General features: G+C 38.8%; 1 protein-coding gene across 1 annotated transcript; it reads right to left on the bottom strand.

The window, feature by feature from the left end:
- Positions 1-3,955: 3,955 nt before the first annotated feature.
- On the bottom strand, positions 3,956-6,029 carry LOC150093867 (uncharacterized). The gene has a single exon (XM_090413009.1). The coding sequence runs from the start codon at positions 5,875-5,877 to the stop codon at positions 3,967-3,969; it is 1,911 nt and encodes a 636-aa protein (XP_090269135.1). The 5' UTR covers positions 5,878-6,029; the 3' UTR covers positions 3,956-3,966.
- Positions 6,030-13,778: the final 7,749 nt, after the last annotated feature.

Genomic DNA, 13,778 nt, shown 5'->3' with positions numbered 1-13,778 from the left:
GTAAATATGACCTCTCCATTGCTTCTGCCTTGGTATCACCACTTCTGGCTCAGCCTCCCACTGATGAGACCTCAATAAAGGTCGAAACCGGTCTGGGTAGTGGCCCTTCCCTTAATGCATAGCATTATACATGTCTGCAAGGAGATGTGCTTTGCATTATGGGAGATACTAAGACAAGGAGAGATGAGAGCTTGGTCTGCCTTTGCTACAAGTTGCCAACAAATGTACCACCTTGCCTCAGTCCTGAAGATATTTTCAGGTGCAAACTTTGTTTGCCTACACTTGGATAAAGGATTAAGCTAAATTTATTATAGTTTAACCAAGTGCAAAATAAACTTCCAATACTAAAAATTTCATGGAATGTTTTTAGAGAGAACATGATGAAATGTAAGCTGATTTTTATGGACAGTTGATAACCGTTGGTGAGATTAGCATTTCAGTGTCAAGTAGGTTAAACCTCTGATTTGTGACCTGGGTAGGAATCGCTGGTAGTATGACAAGTCTTCAGGTGACAAACATCTATACAATACACTTTGTACCTAACTATGCTAAACCCTTAGAAGTCTAACAAATCTGTACCAATGAAATTACCTACTTACACATTGATGAGCTTGTTGCTATCCCTGTGTATATCCCAGCATGCATTAAATGATCAGAGTGAAGGAAACCATCTCAGAACGAACTAATATAGAAGTCAAGGTGCAAACTCAGAAATAAGGCTATGCCTCTATGGTAGTGGGAACTGCTAAAGGAAAGATACATTACCCTGTGAACTTTGCTCATTAGAGGCTTAAATTGACTAAAGACCATATTTGGACTACTGAGATAATCCCAGTTTACATTTTCCCCAGTATACAATATGAGTGATGTCTTAGAGTCATGTAGGGAAATCATGACAAGACCTAATGTATTAAATTAGTTATTTTGCAAATGGTAACATTTTCAGAGGCAATTAGGTCAGCTAGAAAATTTGCTAGGTGTGCATTTATGGAATCTGAATAGTGTTGTGTGAGAACTATTGATTTACTGTATATTCCATATTCCTCCCAATCTTAATGTTTAAACAAAAACTACAAAAATCAAACAAAGAGAAACAAATTACATGCAGAAAAAAAGACAAATCTTCCAAAACCTTCCAGATCCACTTCAAAAACATATGTGGTCTTAATGATATCCATTTCCAATTTTCAAACTCACCCCTATTATTCCCAATAGAAATTCAACTTTTGGCTTCATCAAACACTTGTCACCTCACTTTTACTAGTTATGCTCTTTTGGATTTTATCTCAAAGGCAGTGTCATTTATGCATATGTTAGATAATGTGCATAAATGTATATGTATCTAACATATGCTATTTTTCTGATTTTTCCATAGTCCAGCTTTCCTCATTATGAAGACATCTTCTTCAGAAATATTACTGTTTACTGTGCAACTCCAAGTGCCTTTCCTTTTCTAGCAGGTAGGCATGTCAAAGCATTTCCTACCGTCAGTCATATCACAAAGTAGTTCACATGCCTACCAGATAATGTTAACCATTGTCCAAACACTCTAATCTTTGCTTTGTGTATGATCTTTCTAAGTATACTGTGGTGTTGATTATTGTCTAGGAAATTGAGATCACAAACCTGTAGTGATCTCTTCTGGCCTGAAACAACACTCATCCATATGTTTTTGGCATTATGAGAAAGCAATATCTTCATAATATTCACACATCATTTTCTTCATTAAATTGGCTAGTTTTCTGATGGAAACATGTCCGCATAATTTTTGATTATCTAAGGCAAGTCAAGAGAAACCAAAAATGTATTGCAACTACTTTCCATTTCATCAAAATTTCCATCTTTAATTTCTGTCTATACTAAAGCTCGAAACAGCTGCAAGCATATTAATAAATTGACAACTAATTTTGACAAAAGGAAGGACAAATGAGGGACACCTGTATCATGTTTATGTGACAGTTCATTTAATCATTTGCAAAAGCTATTATTAGACATAGTTTATACCCAAACCTGCTTCCATTTCTTTTGCATTCAGATAGTTCTACTGAATCATTAACCAAATGAAAAGCTTGTTTTTTCCTGTTTTACTTTTGCTCCAGCCGTTGCACTAATGCTCTCAGTAAATACGTTCCTACCATTCCAGATTCACATCAACTTTCTTTAATTGTTCACCCAACAGAAATGAGTCTTGTGCAATCCTAATGCTAAAAAAAAAAAGAATCCATATACTATTTTGTGATACATACTAGATGCTATGATATATTAGTATTGTGAGTAGCTAATGCTTATATAATCCAGAAATTACATTTAGAAGCTGAACACGGACCTTTTCAAGCTCCTTTAGGCCTCCAAATAAGTAAAGTGGTGGTTTTATAGGTGATAAAATTCACCTTAAAGATATTCACAAACATCCATGTTTTCAGCTTGTGTCATCACTGAAAATGTCTCTTGTCTTGATGTTTTTTTTTTTTTTTTTTGTAACTTTGTAATTTTGAAGGTTTGTGCTCCAGAGCTGATTTGTTGTGTCACATTTATATTTTCCTGTTCCATTGCAATTTATCCTGAAGCTTGAAAATTAACCCATATCTTTTTCATTCCTACGAAGGATAAAATATTTTCTCCAAATATGAAATATCATGTTTGGAGATTTGGATATTATCAAGCAAAGAGAAGTGAAGAGGAATCTTTCTTCTGAGAAATAAGGTAGAAACTGGATTGCCAGCTTTACCACTGATCATACATTGAATGTGATCGTAGATAGATGAGGAAAACCTCAAACCTTGCAATATGTACAAGTCATCTCTTTCACACACCCTTCTTTCTATATATCCACAATTTTATCTGATGAGTTGCAAATCCAATCCATAGTTGTGCTAATCAGTATATCCTGCTCTTTTTTTCTTGGTTGAGAATCTTTGTATCATGTAAGTCAACAAAACTTCTAGAATACAATAATATTATCTACTGCCTGCTATAACCCTAAATTCTGATGCCTCAATGGTTTTGATAACCTTCTGAACTTCAATGCTAGCGAAAACTATTTCATGTAGAAAAGAATTTTTCTTCCAGGCTTCCTTCTGACAGTACCCAGATATCTGGACGAGATAAGATTTCTCCTCCTGAGATAACTAACCTCCAGTCTTTCTTGGCACAGACATATTCACAAATATTGTCTCCTCAGCATCAAAGAAGATATCACTTTCTGAACATTACCCTCTGAACAACACTATATAAAGCACAAACCTATCCATCTAATAATGCTCACATATTTAGAATGGTTCTAAGAAACTAAAACACCTTGACTCAGCAAAAGAGCAATTACTTGTCTATTATCAATTTACTCCAAAATTTAATGTCTGTGTAACAGACATTAAATTTTTGCATTACATTTTCCTCAGTCTCTTCTGGATATTTCACTGAAAGAAAGGAACAGCTAATCGCAACTCTTCACAGTTAAACTTCTGTCTTTTGGAAGAGCCTCCTTTCACAAGAACTTCTTGGAAAACGCAGTCTGCAGATCTACAACCAATGTTTTTTTTTCATCGCATCCAAGATATTATCGTACTATAAGTTGAACAACTTCCCAGGTGTCAAATTACCATAAAAGAGTTAATTTTTATCCTTAGTGTGTTAACACGAGAACCTTGTTATTTTAGGCCCAAAGTAACACGATCATGTCTGGCCTCCAAAGCAACGTTCTCAGATCATTTAAAACTTGATATATTCATGGTGATAATATTTTACAGGTTATCAAACTTTTGTACATAGACAATCATTAAAAATATACACAAATAAATAAACAAAATTGTAGAGTTTGTAAAATCTTTGCAATTATATAATCTAACAAATTTTATCATGTGTATAAATCAAGTAAATTTAAAGTTCACCATCAATATTACACAACTTGGACACCTTTAAGTTTTATGTAAAAATGAAATAATTTAATCTTTCCATATAAAACATGTTTTATGTTCCTTTAATTTTTACCATACACAAACCATTATGGGGTGCACCTGTTTCATTTTCTGTCAGTAGTCCACTAAATACAACAATAAACATTGCATAAGGCGCACATGCTTCATACATTTTAAAAATTGATTTGTCTAGCTTTTTTACAGTTCTTTCACTATGTGCAGATACAGCAGGAAATTGTATATGACTGAAAGTTATATGATAATTAATTGCTTCTTGTACAGTTCTTTTAACTGTTTTTTTCCTATCTGGTGTTGTAATTTTTACCACTTCTTTGATCAAGGCTTCCTGTGGATACTCACTTAATACTGTCTCATTTCCAATGAGGCATACAGTTTTAGAACTTTCATTAAACTTTCGAAAAATACTACTGTACAAATTTCCATATTTTTTAGTTACGCTTAGACTTTTAAACCCATTTTCTGTTTCCTCAGGAAGAGGAACTGTGCCACCTAAAATTACATCACCAAACTCTGGGCCATTCTTCAGTTTCAATTTCACTAATTTCAATGCTGCTATACAATCTTCAATGGAATTGTGTCCTTCTTCACTTGACTGAATATCTTCTCCTAAAAATGTATGACTAAGAATCTTCAAAGCTGTTTTTTTTGTCCTACAACCAGTGATATTATAAATAACACTGGTGTCTATGATATATGGATGAATTAACTGCAGTGCATGTAGATCACAATTTAAGGACTGTCCACATAAAATTGCATCTAGTGGTAAAATATCCTTAATTTGTTTTTGTACATCTTCTAATGTAGTAGTTACAGGGTCAAGCATTTCTTTGGTAATACCACTATATTTTGTTAAATAATTCACTATTTTAGCTTTTGGCTTAACTAAGGTATCAAAAATTACTGAGTATGCCTCATCTATAATTGATAACCTGGTCAATTCATGCTTGTTATTAGCAGTAAGGCACATTTCACAATCTAGTGCAAATAATGGTGAATCTGCTTTTACTTCCAAATAAGCATCCTTTGTCAAAGTGTATCCTTCACACTTTCCTCCTGGATAAATATCTGCAGGAAGTGGATAGGTTTCCATAATCATCTGTACTGGACTCAACAGAAGTTGAACTCTTGAGAAACAATCATTTACATCTTCTGTCTGAGATGTATTCTTAGTAGGAATACTCAAATTAGGTCTCAATGGAAACATTGCGCCCAGAGCTTTATATGCATTACCACTACTCACTGCTTCTTCAATACTGCCATGGGCTTTGATAAGTTTCTCTACAGCATTTAAACCAAGTGGAATATAAGTTAACTCCACTGGTAATTTGAGATCATACTGGCATGAGGGAAAAAGTTCAACAATTTCTGTAAATATATTCATTATGTTCGGGAAGTTTGCAGTATGATTAACAAAAAAATCTGATGAAAAGCCGTCAATTTGTACAAGTAAAACATGACTTATCTTATACTGTCGAAGCACTCTACACCATCGCGCAAAGTATGGTCTTCCCACAGTAGACGCTAAAACTAGCTGTTGAAGATCTTGAGCAAAGATCGCTTTTGATGGTCTAATGAAATCATCAGGCGATTCATCAGATAAGTTCTTTATAAGTTGGCAGTCCAAACCATCAGGACATAAATAAAATACAGGTTTCAGAAACTTTTTTTTCCTTTCTCGTATTTCAGCTTTCATAGTGGCTAATGACTTATCCGTATTCGCTTCTTGAAAAAGTTGAATGGATTCGGTTTCACTTGCCGGAATTCCTCCATTTTCCGCCGAATTACTTTCGTCTTCAGTAGACACGCTATTTTCTAACTTAATTCTTTTAGATGAACGTTCATTCTTATCTTTTTCGTTTGAATATATTAAGTCCAACAATGCTTGTGTCTTACGTTTCTTAGACTGCAAACGTTTTTCTTTACGCGAACAAACCTCTGCCATTGGAAATAAACTATTTCAGTACTGCAACGAAAAGTTATGTCGCTTATGTATTTCTATATACATATATTTCTTTTAGACAGTCACATTAAAAAAATAAAACTAATTCTTATTGCATTACCTACTTTAAACAAAATTACGGATACCACCACCATAATCACTCACTAACACGCTTACCACATTTTGAAAACAAAATCATGATTGTCTTCCGCGCCATCTGCAAATATAGTAGTGTATCATAATATTTTTAGTATGTTCTGCAATTCTTGTTAAAATCGCAGAAAGACAAAACTTTGATATGTGATATTTGGAGAAAAAGCTAACTGGCTGCGAACTATAAATATTGAAAAGTATAGAAATATTTATTATTATTATTATTATTATTATTATTATTATTATTATTCCTGATACCTCCAAGGAGTCCGAAGACTCATCGCGGGAGGACATCTTCAACTGTCTCTACACCTTACCTCTACTACGAATCAACGCCATCTACCGCCCACCTCCAACACCACCACAACTAGTAATTTTTGTCTGTAAATTGCGTGTGTTCTGAAGGGATGATTTGTATGTATGCGGGATGAAAAACCCGAGTTTCCGGGAGAAAAAACCCTGCTACCTTCTACCTATTCTGTAAGCAAGTTTACGCCATAACTAGGTAGTGTATATAAAAAAAAAAAATCAGATAACACCTAAAAGTAACTTAAATACGATTTTTCAGTAAATTTTCGGTCCAAGACCACTTATTTCTTATTTCTTTTTTTTAAAAATATGTTGAGTTTCTTGATAAAATAAAACGACCAATGCAACTAAACAAGTTTCGTAAGTCATTGGACTTACATCACCATGGGTAACAAAATTTGATTAATTATTTATCATTATTATTATTATTATTCCGGGCAACTCCAAGGAGTTGACACACTCATCGAGCGAGGCCTTAACATCATTTCAAGAACAACTATTCGACATTCACACAGTATCTATCATACCTTGCCTTGAACTCATTCACGGTCTTAGCACCCACAACAGACTCTGGAAGCTTATTCCACCCATTCACCACTCTCCAAATAAAAAACCTAGCTCCAACACCCTTGTCAACCACGCTCTTGCCCAGCTTCCATGGCCCCTAGTCCTCCCACCACCAGTCATATTTTCAAAAATATCTTCTGGATCAATCTTGTAGAAACCCTTCAGTAATTTGAATGTTTCAATCGTATCACCCCTCCTTCGCCTATCGTCCAATCTCTGCAACCCACAAATCTTCAAACTATTCTCACAAGGTTCATTCCACAGACCTTCTATCATCTTGGTCACTCGTCTCTGGATCCTCTCCACTTCCTCCCCATCACGAAGAAACCCTGGTGCCCATAACTGGGCACAGTAGTCCAGATGGGGTCTTATCAAGGCTCGATACAGAGGAACAACAACTTGTTTGTCTCTGCATGTTAAAGTATTTTTCAGAAGCCAAGTGATTCGATGAACTGATTTAGCCACTTTTTGCAATGTGCCCCCTAAACTTCAATTCCCTATCCACCAACACTCCCAAATCCCTGGCCTCATCAATTTCCTGGAGTACGGTTCCACCAATGTGATATACTGCTGCTATTCTTTTCACCCCAAAGTTCATAACCTTACATTTTGCCACATTAAATTGACATCCATTTTACCTAGCCCAGTCCTCCAAACTATCCAAATCATCCTGTAAAATTTTGACATCCCATGTACTCACAATTGCGCTACCCAACTTTGCATCATCATCAGCAAACAAGTGAACACTTCCTCTCAGATCCTTACTTATATCATTGATGAACAAATTGAAAAGCAGTGATCCAAGAACAGAGTCCTGTGGCACACCACTAGTTACAAGCCGTCTTTTAGACTCCACTACTGAATAAACCACTCTCTGGTATCTCTCCATCAACCACCCTCCTATCCATCTCACTAACCCTATATCCATCCCGATCTGCTCCAGTTTACTGATTAGGGTTCCATGTGGTATCCTGTCAAAGGCCTTGGCAAGGTCCAGTAGAATCACTGAAAACCCATTACCCTTATCCAGTTCAGCCGTCACTGTGTTATAAAACGTGAGCAAGTTACTAAGGCATGATCTACCCTTCACAAAACCATGTTGTCCCCCATACAATATCCCATTTTCATCTATCCAATTCTGTATTCTTTCCTTGACTAATTTCTCTAAGACCTTGACAATGATTCCTGATATGCTAATCGGTCGGTAATTTACAACAGCAGTCTTGGAACCACCTTTATGCAGTGGAACTATTTCCCCCTCTTTCCACCACCTCGGGACTAACCCAGACCCTAGACTCAAATTAAACAAAATGGTCAAGGGTACTGACAATTGTTTAGCTGCTTCTCGTACGACACGAGCTGGTATACCATCCAATCCCACAGATGTATTGACATTGAGGTTATGCAATAGACTACTCACCTCCACTTCATTCACCACAATTCCCATATAATCTACTGGTTCATTCGTTTCTACAATGTCACCACCTGGATGATATATTCTTGCAAAGTGCTCACTCAGTAACTCAACTATATCAACTGATTCAGTTACCTCCCTACCATCGGCATTCTTTAAAATCATTCTGCCATCTACATTTTTCCTTTTACTTGCTACATATCTAAAAAACTGTTTAGGATTCTCTTTAGCCTGCATGGCCAATGTTCTTTCGTAATCCTATTTTGCTTTTCTTACCACACTCGTCACCCTTCTGGCCTGCGCTTTATACCGTTCATGTGCCTGCCGGTCACCCTTCTCCTTAAATTCCTTCCATAGTTGTTTCTTTTTTTGCAACTCAAGCTTAATGGTGTTATTCATCCATTTAACCCCTACTTGATTTATTATTCGGACTCTAGGTATACAGTCAGCCATTGCTTCATGCAAACACTTCTTAACTACCTCCCATGCACTATCAACTTCTAGTCCTTGCAGTTGTACATGCCATGGCAGTGAACCAATCAAACTCCTAAGCTTATCATACTTTCCAGACCGATAATTCCACATGTATCCTGTCTTAATTGTAAATTCCACACCATTAGCCGCCTCCCAAGTCAATACCCTATGATCACTCTCACCAATTGGTGGCAATGTGGTCATATTTGTTACAGCCAAATCCTCAGATGTAATTACTAGGTCAATCACTCTCTGACCCCTAGTATTTTTCATTACATGCTGTCGCAGATAGTTATCCCTTAATAACTGCGTAAAATCCAATTCCTTACTCCCGTGTGTCCCTCCTCACTCCAGTCAATGCGACCATAGTTGAAATCTCCCATAATAATTACCCTCCTGCCACTCATTTCTTCTATTTTCTTGTGCATACTGTCACCCCTATCTTTACCATCACTTGGTCTATAGCAGCACCCAATTGTATGTTTTGTTCTGCTATCCACAATCTCACACCAAATGGCCTCAAATGTGCTCTTTTCTCTATCCTGCAATTCAACTTCTATTCTCCATAGCTGCAGCTCATCAGCTATCATCAACAATACTCCTCTCCCATTTTATTCTCTCTGTCATTCCTGAACACACTATATCCATCACATTCAATCCCACTAGCTATACCATCTACAGTGAGCCATGATTCACTAATGCCAATAACCTGTGGTCTGGAAGTGCCAACCATGGCCAAAAACTCTTCCTTCTTGTTCTTAATACTCCTGGCATTAGTGTACATGAATTTAAGACCCTCATTAGCCCCAACCCTACCTTGATGACTTATATTAACTATCCCATTCTGATTTCTTGTCCTTATTCGTATTCATATTATACTCATTGATACATTCAACTGCCTCCCTAAGGACTGTATATCTACCCCCCCTCCCCTTAATAAATCTAGTTTCCCTGATTTTGCACATCCAGTACATTCAGCAACACTTTTTCAAGTCTCCTTACACCGTATCCATTCAAATGCAAGCCATCCATCTTATACAGATCCTTTCGCCCATCGAACTCACTCCACACGTCCACAATTTCCACACCACTCGTCATACATAACCCACGGGTAAAGTCATTTTGAAATTATGGCCCTCCTTTTAAACATAATGATGGGTAATATTGTTGATTTTATTAAAACTGTTATATGTTAAGAAATTCCTCAAGGGATTGCCATGCCCGTACGTGGTTTGCCACGTACGGGCATGGAAATCCCGTACTGGGTTTGGCAAACCCGAGGTACCTGATGGCAAACCCGAGGTACCTGATGCTGGGCCATGCCTTACTTCATGTAATATATATCTGTTATATTATTCTGTAGACTGGTCCCTCCTCTTCTTCCTTGCTTCTTTCTCCTCTCCTTGCTCCTTCCCCCTGATGCTATTAGAGTATTCGAGGGCTAGGGGTGAGTCTTTCCTATCTTGCTAAGTCATTTCGTCTTATGCAGCCACCGAAGGAGGCAAGCTAGCCTCAATAGGTGCCGGTCCCAAGCCCGGATAAATGCGAGGGTTGATGTCAGGAAGGGCATCCGGTTGGAAAACTTCAGTGCCAACTCAAACTATGATTATGAGTCGAAGAGAAAATGATATAAGGGCTAGGGCGTACCCCTTAAGCGACGCGCAGCCACATCGCCCTACAGCTGTGAGAAGTGGACGAGGGCTACCGCATCAAAGGCGGGTGCGGTTAAAGAAGCGAGCCCAGCAGGTGGAGAGGATGTTGCGAGTATGAACACTGAATGTTGGAAGCATGACTGGAAGGGGAACAGAGGTGGCAGACATGATGAGGAAGAGGAAGTTGGACATTTTATGTGTGCAGGAGACAAGGTGGAAAGGTGAAAAGGCAAAGGAACTGGGAGATGGATATAAATTGTTCTACTCTGGAGCGAATGACGAGGGAAGAAATGGTGTAGGAATTGTGGTGTGTAGCAGAATGAAGGGTGAAGTACTGACGTGGACAGAAGGAACGACAGGATCATGCGAATGAAATTGGGTCTTGGAGAAGAGCAGGTGGTCGTATTATGTGTATATGCCCCGCAAATTGGTTGTACAGCAGAGGTAAAAGATGAGTTCTGGAACGTGTTAGATGAAGAAATGAGGGAATTGGAAGAAAATGAGATGGTGATTGTCGGAGGAGACTTGAACGGGCACATAGGAAGACAGAATAGAGACTGTGAAAGGGTGCATGGTGGCCACGGAGTGGGAATGATGAACCAGGAAGGAGAGAGGGTTGTGGACTTTGCAGTAGCTTTTGATCTGGCAATTGTGAACTCGTTTTTCTTCAAGAGGGAAGAACATTTGATAACATTTAGAAGTGGTAACAACAGCTCACAAATTGACTACATTTTGACTAGAAGAAAACATCTGAAGGTTGTAACAAATTGTAAAGTAATTCCAACAGATCAAATAGCACAACAACATCGACTGCTGTGCGCAGACTTTAAAATAAGATCGAAGATAAGAACTTCTGGTTGCCATGGGATGAAGACAATTAAGTGGTTTCGCTTAAAAGAGGAGAGTGTGAGGAATCGTTTTAGGGAGAGAGTGTTAGAGAGGATTTCGGATGGACTGGAAAGTGTACAAGATTGGTGGAAACACAATTCAAAAGTAATCCTGAGCTGTGCAATCGAGATGCTTGGTGAGACATCTGGAAAGATTAGAGAGCAGAAGGAGGGTTGGTGGTGGAATAATGATGTACAAGTGGCAGTGACAGCTAAGAGGAAGGCAAAGCTGAAGTGGGATGAGTCAAGAGTGGAAGAGGACAGAGAGGTGTACAAAGAGAGAAAGCAAGAAGCCAAGAGAGTTGTGGCACAGGCGAAGGCCATGGCATATCAAGATCTGTATGATCAATTAGAAACAAAGGAAGGACAGAGAAAAATTTACCAACTAGCGAAATGTAGAAATAAAGCAGCTAAGACATCTTACATGTGAGGCAGATCAAAGATGCTGAAGGAAGAGTATTATGGAGGGATGTGGACAATAGAAACAGATGGAAAATATACTTTGAGGGACTTTTGAATGAGGAAAATGCAAGGACTCACAGAGGAGATGGGCAGCCTTCTGAGGGGATGGTTCAGAACATCAGTAGAATGGAAGTGACGGAGGCCATGAAGAGGATGAGGAATGGAAAAGCGGTGGGCCCCGACAGAATTCCAGTGGAGGCATGGAAGGCACTGGGGGAAGAGGGAATTGACCTGCTGTGGGACCTGTTCATGAAAGTTTGCCAAAAGGAAAATATACCCGAGGAATGGAGGGAGAGTACTCTTGTTCCCACCTACAAGGGTAAAGGGGATGCACAAGACTGTAAAAATTATAGAGGAATAAAGGAACAATTTGGCTTCATGCCTGGTAGATCAACAACAGATGCTATCTTTGGGTTACGATAGATGATGGAAAAATATCGAGAGAAACAAAGGGAGCTACATCTAGTATTTATTGATCTGGAGAAATGCCAAGGCAAGAAGTCTGGAGGTGTCTGAGGGAGAAGAAGGTGCCGGAGAAATGTCAGGTTGGTGCGGGAAATGTACAGAAATGTGAAGACAAGTGTTCGGACTTGTTTGGGACAGACAGAAAGTTTTCAAGTAACAGTTGGCTTGCATCAAGGGTCAGCATTAAGTCCGTTTCTGTTTAATATTGTGATGGAGGTGGTAACAGAGGAGGTGAGAGAAGATGTACCTTGGACAATGTTGTATGCAGATGACATCTTGCTGTGTGTAGATTCAAGAGAAGAAGCGGAAACTAAACTGGAAAGATGGAGAAAAGTACTGGAAGAGAGAGGTATGAGACTGAGCAGAAGTAAGACAGAGTATATGTGTTGCGCAGTGAGCGGTGGCCAGGAAACAGATCTGGAGCTGGAAGGAAATGTCATCAGGAAAGTGAGAGACTTTAGATACTTAGGTTCAACAGTGGAAGAAGATGGAGGAGCAGAGAAGGAAGTGGGATGCAGGATACAAGCGGGTTGGAGGAACTGGAGGGAGATGGCTGGAGTGTTATGCGATAAGAGGGTGCCGATCAATCTGAAAGGCAAAATTTATAGGACAGTAGTGAGGCCAGCTATGACATGCTATAGAAACTGTGGCACTTAGGGAAAATAACATCAGCAGGATGGAAGTAGCAGAGATGAGAATGCTTAGATGGATGTGCGGTGTGACCAGAAAGGATCATCTGTGAAATGACTATGTCAGGGGAACAGTGAAAGTTACGAACTTAGGAGCGAAAATACAGGAGGAAAGGTTGAGGTGGTTTGGTCATGTGATGAGGAGGGAGGACGAATATGTGGGAAGAAGGGTCATACAGATGGATGTGCAAGGAAGGCGGAAGCGTGGGCGGCCAAAGAAGAGATGGAGGGAGCTGGTAGAAGAGGACTTGAAGATGAAGAACTTGGATGTGGTGACAGCCCAAGACAGGAAGGGGTGGAGGAGACTCATAACAAACAGTGACCCCACTTAAGTGGGAGAAGCTGTAGAAGAAGAAGAAGAAGTTATATGTTAAGAAACATTTAATCTCAACACTGAAAATTAACTGATCAACGATGAGTCTTTCGACTCCCTGGACGTGTCGCGTAATAATAATAATAATAACTACTAAACAACAGCCAAACGCACATACTGCTTGAGAAGAAAACAGGAACAATAATAGGAAAGGTGCTTCGTGCCATGTATTGCGTTACGACTTTGTAGCCAAAATAAATTGGAGGAATATGATGCTCCCAAGTTATTGCAATTGTGTCCGGGTGAAATGGCTGTGAGAAGTGATCTGATGGGAAAGAAGCGTGATGATAGAATGCCATGTTGCAGGCCTATGTGTTCGGCAAATTGTTGAAAAATTGGACTAACTAAGGTCAACAATCAGTAGTACTATACCGACATGGAAGAGCGCGGAGTAAACTGCAAAGTGGTACCCACAGTGGACTACTCACCACACTCACCGAACGTGACTGTAGGGTGCTA

The sequence above is a fragment of the Typopeltis vanoorti genome, chromosome 23, assembly GCF_054136105.1.
Source record: "Typopeltis vanoorti isolate ZY-2024b chromosome 23, IOZ_Tvanoo_1.0, whole genome shotgun sequence".
NCBI classification, from domain to species: domain Eukaryota; kingdom Metazoa; phylum Arthropoda; class Arachnida; order Uropygi; family Thelyphonidae; genus Typopeltis; species Typopeltis vanoorti.
The sequence above is the reverse complement of the archived record's forward strand: the minus strand, read 5'-3'. Positions and strand labels throughout refer to the sequence as shown.

What these genes read in the sequence shown, in the direction of transcription:
- LOC150093867 (XM_090413009.1), bottom strand. Translation starts at nt 5,877, where the DNA reads ATGGCAGAGGTTTGTTCGCGTAAAGAAAAACGTTTGCAGTCTAAGAAA.